The sequence below is a fragment of the Andrena cerasifolii genome, chromosome 3, assembly GCF_050908995.1.
Source record: "Andrena cerasifolii isolate SP2316 chromosome 3, iyAndCera1_principal, whole genome shotgun sequence".
NCBI classification, from domain to species: Eukaryota; Metazoa; Arthropoda; class Insecta; order Hymenoptera; family Andrenidae; genus Andrena; species Andrena cerasifolii.
The window spans coordinates 20,116,053-20,130,382 of NC_135120.1; the positions used below are offsets into that span (position 1 = coordinate 20,116,053).

Genomic DNA, 14,330 nt, shown 5'->3' on the forward strand with positions numbered 1-14,330 from the left:
CAAACTTATATCGTGTAAAGTTTTGGACAACAATATAGTAATAACATGAAATCAAGAAACTAATATCCCAATTAACAAAAAAGCAAATTACATCCTCATCTCGAACACAAATACAGCGTTGCACGGTGCGAACATTTTTTCTTTTCAAAATGTAAAATACCTAAAAGATTGTGTGAAATCTCTTAACGAAACGAGTTTCTTTTACTACTTTTAAGCTGGTTTTATCGTTTATCAAGCAAAACTTCCCTCGAAATCAAAGATTTAAGGGAATGTAAAATTTGCGACATGCATATTTCTGCACAGACCGCGCCCATTCAAAAACTGAACTAGTAGAACATACACGTTACATATCGATACCATCAGATTCGATATTTAAATATGTAGTAGTACATCTATACGGATCATTCGTGAGTGCACTCACCTACCCTACTCGTAGCCATTTTGCTTTGCAGTGTGTTGGATATCTGCAACGAAAGTAAGTTTTTACGAAGTACGATATACTATTAAGTGTCTGTATTAACAATAAGTGTCATAACATTCTATACAAACTAAAATATCGATCTTAATAAATCGAAGCATGTATCGTTCTTTACTTTAAACGGTTTTCGTGAAATTCACACTGGTTAGGTAACCACGGCATACATTCGACAATCAATACGTAATGTTACCTGAAAAATTAAATATTTTCATAAACTGAAGCGAATCTTCCAATATTTCACAATTTAGTACCCTATAACAATTGCAGACAGTGACACACTTGCTTATCTTGCATTTTTTTTATAATTTTATATTGTAGCAAAATATATTAATATCACGGAAAAGTATTTTAATACTTCTACATTGCAAAAAATAAATGTATAATCCTATACTCCTAACAAAAGTTCTACTAACGGCGTATGTTTATTAACGTGTTAAGTAAACTTATACTCATTCTTGCTCTAAGTAATGTTACTTGTATCGAAGGCAATTGTAATATGAACTAAATGAGTTAATACCTTAATTTTCATTTGCCCGATGTTTCTGTGTAAGAGAGAATTTGACAGTGTTTAACTTCCTTCCCCTTATTTTATGAATTTCTGTTGTTTCAGTACATAATGGCTAACAAATTATTCTTATCGTGCCTGCGGCAAAATATTCCAATTTACTTTCGTGGAATGTCTTCCGGCGCTGTAGAGTTTCCGGATAAAATTGGTAATAGAGACGTTGTAGGCCATGGTTTTAACGGAGAGGCAAATTACATGGATCGAACTGACTTTCCTATGCCTGCGATTCGTTTCAAAGCGAACACTCCAGACGTCATGGTACAATAATTTCTTATATCTCTATACTACTTGTAACAGGATGTAATTCTGAAATGCTTTTCTTCCGAAAGGAGTACATTAAATATCAAACAATCAGTGACATAATGAAGTTTATTTCTTTTGATATTGATTTTCAAATAGGCGTTGAGACAGAAGGAAAAGGGGGATTGGAAGAAATTGTCAATTCAAGAAAAAAAGGAATTATATCGTGCCAGTTATTGTCAAACATTTGCAGAGATGTCAGCCCCAACAGGCGAATGGAAAGGACAAGTAGGAACCACGCTTCTGCTTGTGGCGGGCAGTATTTGGCTTTTCTTCTTCTTCAAACAGTTTGGTAAGTCGAAGTATTAACAATTTGTACATTCCAATTATGTGGTAAACCTAAGATATATATATTTTTTTTTACACTTTTCTGATACAATGCAATGATTAAGTTAATTATGAAATTATATCGCATAACGTTACTTTTGCGAGTGCATTTAGAGATAGTAGAAGATATTATCGTTGACTATTAACTTACCCTTTAACCTGCGCAAAGCTTCGAATTGTTACCTCATTGCTATTTAATGCTGTAATGGAATTTTTACAGCGTACTCGCCATTACCGATTACATTCGACGAAGAACACAGACTGGCACAACTGGAACGCATGAAATTACTTCAAGTCAATCCTATCACTGGGCTTACCTCGAAATCGTAAATTTACGTAATTTATACTTAAGAGATAGTATAAAAACATGTATCATATAGTAACACTTATGCAATAAAAATATTCTATGTGCAGTTAGAAGAAGAAATGTCGAATAAATTAAGTGTTACCATTGGAATTATTGGGCTTTAATACCTGATACCTGTATCACAAATTACTGGGTGATAAAGATACTAAACGTTATACATTACAGGAAGGTACATTATCAAGAGAATGCCATACATTTAAAGATACTTTATAAACTAAATAAATATACATGTTAATTATAAACTTTTCTTTTCATTTTCTTCGTTTTCCATTCAACCTACTGTATCTATTTTATTTATGAAAGTTTATAAGTGAAATATGATTACGTCACTATATACATAATACAATATCATAAAAATGGCAATAATACAAACGAGCCTGTTATCACTGTTTATTAAATTTTCAGTACTTACACATTTTTTAGTAATTTTTGAAAGTAGCTATAAACAGGAAGTAATTCAGTAATAAAATTTATAAAAGTTTGAGTCCCAATTAAAAAATGTGTAATAATTTCTGCAGACTAGATGATAATAATAATAATAATAATAATAATAATAATAATAATAATAATAATAATTACATAGTTTCACAGATGTAAGATCCACAGTTTCGTGCTCACAGAGACATACACGTGTACATGCATGTCGTAATAAGACATTCTACTTATAAAATTAAATCACAGTCTATAAAGTTATTCATTAACGATGGTTTATTGAACAATGTAAGAATGTTTTGATACACTGAACAGTGTAGAATATTGCGCGAGTGTTATAAGATTTGAGGGGAAGTAAATACTAATTGTTTTCCATCTCTGCACTCGAATTTAATAAGAGACTGCTTGAATTGTATTACAACTTGTATTAACAAAAAATGCAATTCCGGAGAAAGATTCTTAATCGGTAAACACTTGCTATGATAAACAGTTATTTCTTCTTCTGAATCTGATAAACAAGAATTTATGTCGAGATACGGAATGTGATTTTTCGATAATAAATCAGATACAAGATAATTTCACAATACAACATTTGGAGTTCTCAGTGATATCAAGGCCTTTCTACGTATTGTCATATACAAAAATTTTTTTGAAACGTTGCTCAGATTTTAAAAGGTCATACAGAACCATGTTTAAATGCGATGCCCGACTCGTGCATTGAATTCGTTTGACATTCGACCATGATGCGTATGCTTACTATTATTTGATAATATAAAAATAATGTATCATTATTCAGGGGGAGACTAAAAGTTACAAACTAGCGTTACGAAATCAGTAATTCTGTATAAAATGTAAAACATTACGGACAATGACGTCTTTAAAGAACACAGTAGTAAAAGTCTAAAGTATATTACTCTTTCTCGGCAATGAAATTTGTATTTTCAAAAATATTTTTATTAAAAATTTGTCGATTACCAGCACACGAACTTATAACTTTATTAAAATCCGAAAAATATACCAAAACATTTTCACAACAGTACTGGACTTATGTATTACAGAAAAAAGAATAGATAATTTTTATATATGTATATATATATATATATGTATATATGGACACGTCCATGACTTCAAATGATAAAATTATCGTAACAAACGCTATTTTAGGTACGTACAAAATAAAAAAATTCAGTAGGTAACTCTTAGACTTATTTTTCTACGTTTGATAATGTATATTACAATATTTACAATAGGTAAGTCCCAATATCACCAATTTTTCTGTCACCCCTTTGTTATAAGAATATAGTTCCATATAGAAAACTAAGTCTTTATCATCATTATTAGAGTTTGTTTTACAGCTTCGTGAAATATTTAAAAAAAAAACTGCATTGCAAATAATTATCGTATATACCGTTCGTATTATATAAATGTATTACAATGAGTTTATCAGAGAGTTATGAACACAATTCCTATTTAAAGATTGCAATAAGCCTGTAACTTTGTAAATAATGATTAATAAAATATTACACATTCTCTCAATATTATCTGTAAGATGCGCAGTAATGCAGAAAAAAAATAGGGAAGTAAAACTAGATCGATCTATAATTACAACTCTGTACGTCTTTGGTATGTTCAATTTCGTACAGAACAGAAAGTGTTTCTGGTGAAATGAAACTTAACTATATGTTCGGAGCACTTTCTTATCCCTATAACAGAGAAAAGAAACACAGAGTTTATGAAACTCCTCACCGTTATAGACTCTGAGCCCCCACTGTACAGTAAAGTGGAAAGGATAATTTAGTTGTGTGATGATCTGATGAGACTTCATCAATGTCTTTTCACCACACGATTATGATATTGAGCTCGCTACTTAAGTGACAAACAAAGTCCAACATTATTTTGCACGGTTCATCACCGTACACAATCCCCAGTACCGCGAGGTGTGATGCACTGTTTTTTTCGTTTTACGGTCTGTGGCCTTGAGCTCGGACTATGGCTATTGTTATTGCTACCGTTACTGTGAAGAGAATGCTTCGCTTTACTCTGTCCACTTATATTATTATTTATTCCACGATGGTGATAACTTCCCCTTGAACTGTGGTGATGATTGCCTGCGATAAACAAATATAAGATTTTCTTTAAATGCCGATGAATGCTGTGCAATCAATACTTTTAATACTTTTAAAAGTTTCAATACTTTTTACGAATAAAGTAATCGTACCGTGAGCAGTTCCTTTAAATGGCTTTTTCCATTGTGAATGATGATGAGTATGCTGATTATTATATACATGTCTTTCTTTATTCCTATCCTCGCCTTTCCCACCAGTGTTAGGAGAATTGCCGCGACTACATTCGGAATCCTTTTAACAAAATAAGTCAGCGTTATATAATACAAATCAATATTTCAAGCATATCGAAATCAGTGAAAGGGCGCAATTTATCTTGTGGTAATTTTTACTTCACGCTGCAGTAGATTATGATTCTATACCGTATCACTAGCTGGAGCAGAAAGCGTTGATGCATCGGATCCAGTTGAACTCGACAGTGAATCCACCTCACTCAAAGGTAGTGGGAATGTTTCTTTAATCCACTTTCGATATTCTATTACTTCGTCTGTCACGCGAATTATTCTTCCTAGTATACTACATGTAATGCATGTTTAGAAAGCATTTAGTAAAATATCACCGTAAAGTATGTAAATGGACTTTAATGTATAAAAGATCTCACCTTACTTTATTTGCATCATTCACTAAAATATTCAAAGGACTAACTGCCTGTGAAAGGACATAATAAGCCCAATCAAATGCATCTTTTACGTACAGAGCGCCATAACTACTACGGCCGATATCATTTCCAGGTGTAAGGGGATCCTCTATGCATAACAAAGAAGGACGATGGCCATCTATCATATCTCGTTGTACCTGGAAAATATATAACAGATATATCCTCATGCTCAGCTATAAAAATAGTATTCTAAAAACAAAACTTAGTAATTAATTCGTTCGCAAGAGCATATTTACCTCTTCCTTCGATATGTAAGTACCGCCATCTTTCACACGAATCCCTGTTTTTACATAATTAAATTTCCTACCATACAATTCCAAAAATTCTATTAATAACACTCCAAGATTAGCATTCGAGCAGTAAGCATTTTGCCTGGGATGTAACTGAAACGAAAATTATACTATATGGTGGGAGGATCAGTTCGATTATATCCGAAGTCAGAAGTTATCTTTCACACGTCAAGCGATAAACGTAAATTTTTTCGTACTCGGTAATTACTGTTTGTTTAAGCACTGTATATCCAGATAGAAAGGTAATGACATACCTGTAAAAAACTGATAGTCATAAGTATTAAACTGTACGAGGAAATTCCACCAGTAAAAACTTCATTCAGGTCTCTTTGTAACAAGAATTGTTTTAATACCATAACTAGTTTCTCCAATACTGGGTATCGCTTCTTGAACGAATTTATCAATTCTGCAGATTTAACACCATTATTCATATTGAAACTGATATCTACTTTAATCTCAGTTTCTTTGTCGGTCAGCTTGACAATTGGAACACTAGCTTTATCCAAAACTTTGATAGACGATGGTTCAGCAATATTTTGATCCAATAAAGCACGTTCTAAAGTACGCAATGGCAGATTTGTCCACATTCCTATTACAACTAAATCTATATCACTGAAAGAAGTAGATGAAAATCTTAAGTAATCAAAATGTTCGATAGTTGAATAGCGATGGGACAGAGAATTAATACTATTCCAATAATATGACAAATTATTTTTAATCCAATCTGTTTACGCTCCGAGCTGAATGTTTTTATAAAAAATTGTTACAAATAATTTCCTAATTTGATATTTGCGATAATAAAAGGAATTGGAAAGCTACTACATAGAAAAATATCTGTACATATATACTACATGTGAATACATTGCTAACTACATTCTCTTTTAAATATGTACAATGATACGTACCTTGTAGGTAAATATAAACCAGTGCGAAAGCTGCCAAATACTTCAACCTTAGAATCTGGCCAGAGATCATGTATTACTTGTTCTATCCTTTTGACAACACGCATTCGTAGGCTATGCTCTTCGTTAGAAGGGCACATGTAAGCAAAAAAATCTTCAATTTCTTCGTGTAATCTACATGGAAAAAAAATAATAGTTCATTTAATTTAACGGCCCGAGAAGATTACATGAAAAATATTCTTGGCTCTTATTCTAATGTATTATTTATCACTAAACTTATGTTTTATTGCAAGGAATTATTTCTTATAAGTATAAAATTATATTACTATAATTAATTGCAATAAATAGTAGCAAAATTCATAAGACAAAAAATGTTAATAGGTTTCCTTATTCGCCATATTGATAATTATATGACTTTTGCTAATAATTATCCCAACAAATATGTACATATATACCTTGCTCTATCGAAAGCAAAGTACAAGTAATAAATTAAATTACATTTTTTTTAAATCAGATGCAACTAAACCTTAAAGCTATATCTAATTCCCAATAAATAAGAATGAAGTTTTATAGAAAAAAATGAGAATCCCTGCGTTCAGTGGACACGAAACAATAAATTTGGAAAATGATAATTGTTGATGAACGAAACTACTCATAATTGTTATAAAATTGTTAAAGGCTAAATAAACAGAAACTAAAAATAGAATGAAAGGAGTGAACATAATACTTTAGAAGTATCAATACCTACAAATTAATGAACTTAGCAAAATGCTCAAAATTGAAATATAGCATTATCATTAATGTCAATATAATAAAATCAAAATAATAGTTTATAACTTTATAGTTTCTCATAAATTAGACAAACATCATATTTGTCTAACATAGGAGACAAAGTATGGATTGTCAAGTACTTAAGAAATACCACACCCGTAGGGGTCGTGTAGACGACTTGGAGTATTATTTACAATTCGTAATTGTCAAAATTTTTTAGTTACTTACATGAGCATTGTTATACATGGCAATTATAATAAAGATCAAGGAAAGACACTAGCTATTTGGTGTACCTACAATTATGAAATCATTTACTACAATTTAATAACATTTCCAAATCTCCAGCAACACGAAATATTGTAAATACAAACACAAATCGTATGTATTACATAAACATCCACGTGCACTTAGAAAATCGTTATACATATTGGCAGAGATTGAAAATATGCGTTAGTATATAGAATTACACTAAAATTCGGTTGATCTACATTATCACCGGGTTAAATAGCATCGGTTTCATAAAGTTGAAAATGTGCGGAAGCTCTTATTTGTATGGTCGTTAAGCACGAAGAAACCCCCCAATACCCTATTTGTAAACGAGCGTGCAAGGTACATAACCTTAATCATGCCCATATGGACGAGCCGCTCGCAGCACGATAGCTTAAGTCCCACAGGGCGAGTAATAAGTGAAAAAACAATGGCAATGCTCACCCAATAACTCCTTTTGAATAATGTTTATTGGGCACACGCCACGGACAGCCGCCGTATTCGCCAACCAAGGCATTGTAATTGTAGTTCATGCCATAGGTGCTAGCACGATTATCACCTTTCCTACGCGACGGATTATAATAGCTATTACAAGTGTTATGCTGCATGCGGTCGCCCATGCGAGAATTAAGAGGGTCCAATGCTATGAAGTCTTGCTGGAGCTTCACACCCATCACATTCGAAGGCGAGTCGTTCTTCAGCGTTAAGATATCGAGACCTTTCTCAGCTTCCCAAATGTGTAACCACAAATCCTTAGCGGGGCCAAACTGCTCCGGTTGATACCAACCGATAGTCGGATCCATTAAATAGTTCTCGATTCCGTATCTCACGGTTAATGGTCCTTGCGCACTACACTACAATACCAATCTTAATTCAACTTTAATTGAAAAATTGTCTGATTTATTGTAACCTGCGAACACTATGAAATTCATACATACGATCAATGAACAACAGCATCTTAGAAGGAACTTCGTGTCCCGTGCCCCATTGTACGACCGTCGCCTCCCACACTTCATCGCTAGATGGCTACAGATAACAGCTGATTCTCGCAAGTGCTTAGGATCGGCCACTTTCTTTCAAACTGCGCACATTTCTATTTAAACATAATATTGGATAAGATAAGGTTTGTTAAGCGATCCTTAGAGATAGAGTCCAGCTGTGATGGAGGTAGAGACACGTAAGCTTTTTTTCTACTGTCTCTCCTTTGTCACTTCTGAATACATTTTCAAACGCTACATTTGGTGAGCGAACATGATAAGGATGCCTAGCAAGGCGCGCCAAATTTTGGGCTTCCACGGTTCGCACAGAACTGGGACAAACGTTTTCTGTTGCTGCATCTGAAAGTTTTAACTTGAAAACGTGCGATTCGATTCGTAAGAGGCATTAGTTGAAACATTAATATTTAAACATCGATTTGCGAGTCCATCTTCTACCGGAAGGCGAATTAGATAGATTCAAACTATTATTATCACTAGGGGGTGCGCTATGACTTTCTAGAATTTTCTACCAGAGAACTACGAACAAATAGTCAATTCTCGCAAGTTGCTGTGCATTGAAGTACTTGAAATTTTAGAACACTTACGTACCGGTATTTGACGTGAGATAAGATTTGATGTTTTTTACTCGTGAATTTAATTCTACAATGGACTGTCGATGTAACAGAAATTTTCCTTCCCTGTTCTTCAAGTATTATTTTCCGCCACCATTAAATCAATAAAGATAGGTGAAGTGTTTGTAGATTCGTTATCATATATGCAAAAGTATAAAATTTATGCGTAGATACAGTTCGCCGAAGATTTCAAATATCATAGATTACCTTTATCTATGAATAACAGCTAAACAATATTAGAAATGTTTATTATTCAGATAAGATTTTACCCGTCTTTGAACGAAACGAGCGCTCGCGCAAGGTCAATTCCATCCGTTCTTACTTTCATGTGGAAATCATCAAATAAAGAGGAAGATCATGCGTAATAATTAATCATTTGATCCTTCACATATATAATTATACGTTTTCATTGATAAAGCGTATCACTTCTGCATATATTTTAATTTAAGTTACGAACGATGTGATTCAATTTTACAGCCCAGTCATATAATAGAAATGCTAATTCGCGCTAATTAATTAAAGTAATTACTTTATAATTGAATTAAATATGGTTGCATGTTTTCTATTTCAAAATCGAGCGATTCATTGAATTCATTAACAGTAAAAGGAGGACCCGTTTTTGTTGTCGTATTATGAGTGAAATTAAAAAAAATAATTGTATTTACAAATATATACTTTCGAATACTTAAAGCATATAGAATATAAATATAGAAAGAACGTATAACTTTAATCTTTTATGTGTATACTGTATAGATAGAACTTCTTATCCAGACATTTATCGCATAAACTGCCTTCGTGTGCGTTGTCACAAATTGCATACTTTGCGCAAGTGACAACGTGACCTCTCAACTAAAATAGTCGGCAATTAAAAAGAATGTAAAAGCCAACTGTCAGTAGCAATGAACGAGAATGTCTCGCTGAGAGGCCTACGTTGATTTAGTCTTCCATACTATTCATAAATGCACTGTACTAATCGTTACATAATTTTATTAATGTACCAGCACGCTGTGGTTAACCAATTATTAAACTTATTACAGGTAAGCAAATTTAATGATATTAACACAGATTCACGTAGTAGCTTTTATTACCGAATTGGAATTACAACTGTTCAAAGAAATCGTCCTAAATTTCGTGTATATTTATAGGTGTTATCATATCGATCATTCTATTTTAACCTATTGATTGAATCAAGTTAACGATTGTATATAATAACATCATTATTATCTGTCTACTTTATAATCATATTATACGAGTCATACTTCAGCTGAACTTTTTACTAATAAAACACTGCCTTCATTATTTTCTCATAATGTCATTTAGATTTACTGCTGCTTCTTGATACAATCCTGTGCTTGAAAAATTCAAATAATTTAATTCACTTTTCTTTCCAGACATGTCGGAACACGTTGAATTACAGCATTTAGTCAATGGGGATGTCGAGGGTAACATGAGAAGAAGACAGAAACGATTTTCAATTCCGACATGTAAATCATGCCCTTATCTCGGTTTAATGTTAGCGACATTATCGTCATTGTTTTTCTCATTGTGCAGCGTCATTGTGAAAGGTTTGGTAGACGTAAATCCAATGGAACTGGCAGCATTTCGGTTTGTGGGTGTATTGTTACCAGCAATACCAATTGTGATATATAAAGGAGATCATCCTTTTCCAAAGGGACGTAGATTAATGCTATTATTAAGAAGTTTCGTAGGGACCACTGGCCTCATGTTAAGCTTTTACGCGTTCAGGCACATGCCATTAGCTGACGCGTCTGTCGTGGTATTTTCTGTTCCTGTATTTGTAGCTATATTCGCGAGAGTATTCTTAAAAGAGCCTTGCGGATTATTTAATGTTGTTACGGTCTGTTTAACATTGATCGGCGTACTACTGATAACACGTCCACCGCTCATTTTCGGGCATACCATAGAGTCTCTTTCCGACGGGCATGTAAAAATCGAGCACGCAGATTTGTGGGGTGCCGTGGCAGCTTTCTCTGCGACTCTCTTCGGCGCGAACGCGTATGTTCTATTGAGGGCTTTAAAAGGTCTCCACTTTTCAGTAACAATGACAAACTTTGGATCGTTTGCCTTGATTCAGACAATAACCATATCTTGGGCTATAGGTGCACTGTGCTTACCTCGCTGTGGTACCGACAGGCTTTTAGTCGTTGCACTCGCTCTTTTCAGTTTCGGGGGTCAAATATTACTAACATTAGCTTTACAAATGGAACAAGCAGGGCCAGTTGCAATAGCGAGGTCGACGGACATAGTCTTCGCCTTTTGCTGGCAGGTTCTATTTTTTAATGAGATACCAAATTGTTACTCGGTAGGTGGAGCACTTCTAGTCACGAGTTCAGTCTTATTAACCGGATTAAGAAAGTGGGCTCTTTCGTTACCAGAAACATCTAGCGTTAAAAAGTCCTTAGGTATCTTGGTGATGTAGACTATGAATCACTAATTTTACTAACCGGCTACGTCCGGAATTTAGATTCTGATTTTATAAAAAAAATTTATTCATTTCTTTTTGTGCAAATAGTCACATTCATCTGGATTAGCCACGCATAATGAGCTGAGGCACATTTCGTGACCCCAGGAGTTTACTGTTTGAATGTTTTTAGGCGACAGACAAACACACAAATATTCTGCTTTATATATTAAGTTAAAAGACTAAAGATAACTTTAGAGATTTTGTTGAATGATTTTGGTCTACAAAGGAACGTTTATATGAACAAATTATAGTGAAATATTCTCCGGAATATTTAATATTGTAATATTATACATAGCGATCATTCTAATAGAGTCACAAATAAATTCTTATTATTTAATTTATTTAAATATATTTATGAAAGTAAATAGATAATATATTCGGTCGATATAAATAACTTTTTAAACTTTTACGGAATGGAGCTACTTTAAATTTATGATAACATGCGTATTGGTATCAGTATAGTACAGATTCATGTAATGAATATTACAATAATCGTAGAACTATAAAAAAAAACAGAACACAGATTTTGATGCTGGACTTGCTCTCTTTCTTTAATCGTTCTCAAGTATCATAGATATAATATTTATTAACAATGAAATTAAATAATGTGTAATATCACTGGTTATGTACAACTAACAGTTACTAGAAACAAAAGCAATTTAAAAATTCCAGTATGAAAAATCATCTTATGGAATCGTAAACACATATTATTGCAATATAATATACAATTTATGTATTTTAAGAGGCACTCGTTCATAAGATTTCTGAAACAGACGTACAATTCTTTTTCTTAAGATATAAGAGTGGTGTCTTTGAAAGTTCTGTTTTATAAAAAAAAGTATGCGTGAAAACATACCTTCCTATAATGTTCCTTTAATAAACTGTGCATTGTTACCATAAATTCTAGTCTAAGAGTCAGTATTATAGATTCTTTACACAAATATTTCTATATAAATTCGATATGTCTTCGTTTAGCATCATATTACAATTATGTTTAACTATGTTCTCCAAATGCACAAAATAACTAAGTGTTTTCTTACAATCTGTAACAGAATTCAATTTTTGTGTAAATATTAATACTGTAATGTAAAATAAGGTACTAAACTGTGCACAAATATCGACGAACTTTGTAATCTATCAAGAACAATTTATTACATCATATTTTTATTCCCACGCTACGAAATGATCAATCTATTGTTACTAATATCACGACCAGTGTATTAATCATAATCTCCCAATTACAAAATTTACTCGTACCATTTCAATTACCATAGGATGTACATTAAAACGTTTGTAAGCTTATGATGTAATTTGTGTTCTTGTGAAGTGTTCCCGAGCCCCGACCTAAATGTACAGAGTCAGTGTTACTTAAACTTAAAACATTTATCATAAAATCTGTTCAACAACGAATACGCTGTGCGAGTCAAGTAAATTTTAATTTGCAACTGTAAGCATGAACGTAGACTTATTTAAGCTTATAAGTTATTGTGTGTAATATACGTTGCGACGTGGCAAACTTTATATTATAGAATTACATTAATTCTTTTTATCAGAAGATGTATTTAATAGCAACAGATTTAAGAAACTACCTCAACTGAACATAAATTGTTTCTAAAAGCATTACTTTTAAATTTAAAATATTTTGTAACGATACATGTGTACAAACATGAATCATGAACATAGCAGAATTAGTTATATATTTATACCTATGATTTTAGTATGCGCATTTGAACGTAAACAGGAACTGCATTAATACAGTTAGCGATTCCTTGGTAACACTTTGATCCTACTGAGTTATTTGCATGAAATCAATATTAATCAGTAGCAGAAAACTGAAGATGTATTTTTTACACAGTAGTACATTATGGAAAATGCCATATACCATATAAAAATGATACTATATATATATAACGTGATAGTAATTATAGGAAAATCTATGTATCCTCTACGGATTATGGTTTTTATCAAATGTGAAAATCATAATAAATGTAATTACAATTGCTCTGGCTTAAACAAACTTTACGATTGTAGCCCTAAAAGTGTGTTCAAATAATGTTTATCTTATTTGTAAAAATAAATACACTTTCTAATTATAAGAATGTGAAAACATTTATTTTTACAGGATTCTTGAATTCTTAAACTACCTCTTGAAATTGCCGCGTTTATTGCGTAAGTATTCTCCATTATCTCAAGAACGGTATTCTTACGTATTTTAGCGGAGATTTAGCTCTGCTCGTCGGAGTGCGGGTGTTTCAAATAAAGCAAGGTACAAAAAAATTTCCAAGTTAAGCTTTGAAGTTTATTCGAACTGTTCAAGAAGCTGGTTAGCGTCAGAATGAAAGTAGCGTCAAAGAAACAGCTCCTGGTCCTCCCTTAGATCCTTCTTGTCCAATCAGAACGATGATATCCTTCAAGCTTCGTCAGTGGGTGTTTTCTAGCTGTCTCTTCGTCCTTCGCCCTTCCTTCATGCTTCCCACCAGTCTCGGCTGGTGGTCGAGGCACGCTTTCCGATTACATAGTTTACATAGGCTACATACATTATATACGCATCTAAAAGGTAGGTAAGCGCAACCCTGAGGGTCAAGAAGTCGTCGCCCGAACAAAGTTTATGACTTTATGACTTTCGGCCTTTCCCGACCGGAGTTTTTACCCTTACAGGACACCGGCAATTATTGAAAGGGAGTACAGAATTTTAAGCGGTTTTTCGAGACGAGCCGCAGCTCGCTCGACAAAACTTGGCACGTAGATGTGAAAGG

The 14,330-nt window shown here is 33.1% G+C and overlaps 3 protein-coding genes across 4 annotated transcripts; 2 read left to right on the top strand and 1 right to left on the bottom strand.

Moving 5' to 3' along the window:
• Window positions 1–340: 340 nt before the first annotated feature.
• LOC143366765 (cytochrome c oxidase subunit 4 isoform 1, mitochondrial) lies at window positions 341–2,127 on the top strand. Its single transcript, XM_076808124.1, has 4 exons — window positions 341–475; window positions 1,089–1,301; window positions 1,443–1,635; window positions 1,891–2,127. Exons 2-4 carry the CDS (start codon window positions 1,095–1,097, stop codon window positions 1,998–2,000), a joined length of 510 nt encoding a protein of 169 aa, XP_076664239.1. The 5' UTR covers window positions 341–475; window positions 1,089–1,094; the 3' UTR covers window positions 2,001–2,127.
• Window positions 2,128–2,834: 707 nt separating this feature from the next.
• Window positions 2,835–8,669, bottom strand: LOC143366733 (terminal nucleotidyltransferase 4B). Of its 2 annotated transcripts, none has more exons than XM_076808053.1 (9): window positions 8,419–8,662; window positions 7,925–8,334; window positions 6,446–6,616; window positions 5,795–6,152; window positions 5,487–5,633; window positions 5,194–5,387; window positions 4,955–5,108; window positions 4,688–4,826; window positions 2,835–4,577 (listed from the first exon to the last, which is right to left on the bottom strand). In XM_076808053.1, the coding sequence occupies exons 1-9, from the start codon at window positions 8,494–8,496 to the stop codon at window positions 4,378–4,380; spliced, it is 1,851 nt and encodes a 616-aa protein (XP_076664168.1). In that variant the 5' UTR covers window positions 8,497–8,662; the 3' UTR covers window positions 2,835–4,377. The 2 variants fall into 2 exon arrangements, with proteins under 2 accessions (XP_076664168.1, XP_076664169.1); XM_076808054.1 differs by having other exon boundaries at window positions 4,380–4,602; window positions 8,419–8,669.
• Window positions 8,670–9,639: 970 nt separating this feature from the next.
• LOC143366751 (solute carrier family 35 member G1) lies at window positions 9,640–13,673 on the top strand. Its single transcript, XM_076808097.1, has 2 exons — window positions 9,640–10,126; window positions 10,481–13,673. The coding sequence occupies exon 2, from the start codon at window positions 10,483–10,485 to the stop codon at window positions 11,527–11,529; it is 1,047 nt and encodes a 348-aa protein (XP_076664212.1). The 5' UTR covers window positions 9,640–10,126; window positions 10,481–10,482; the 3' UTR covers window positions 11,530–13,673.
• The last annotated feature ends 657 nt before the right edge of the window (window positions 13,674–14,330 follow it).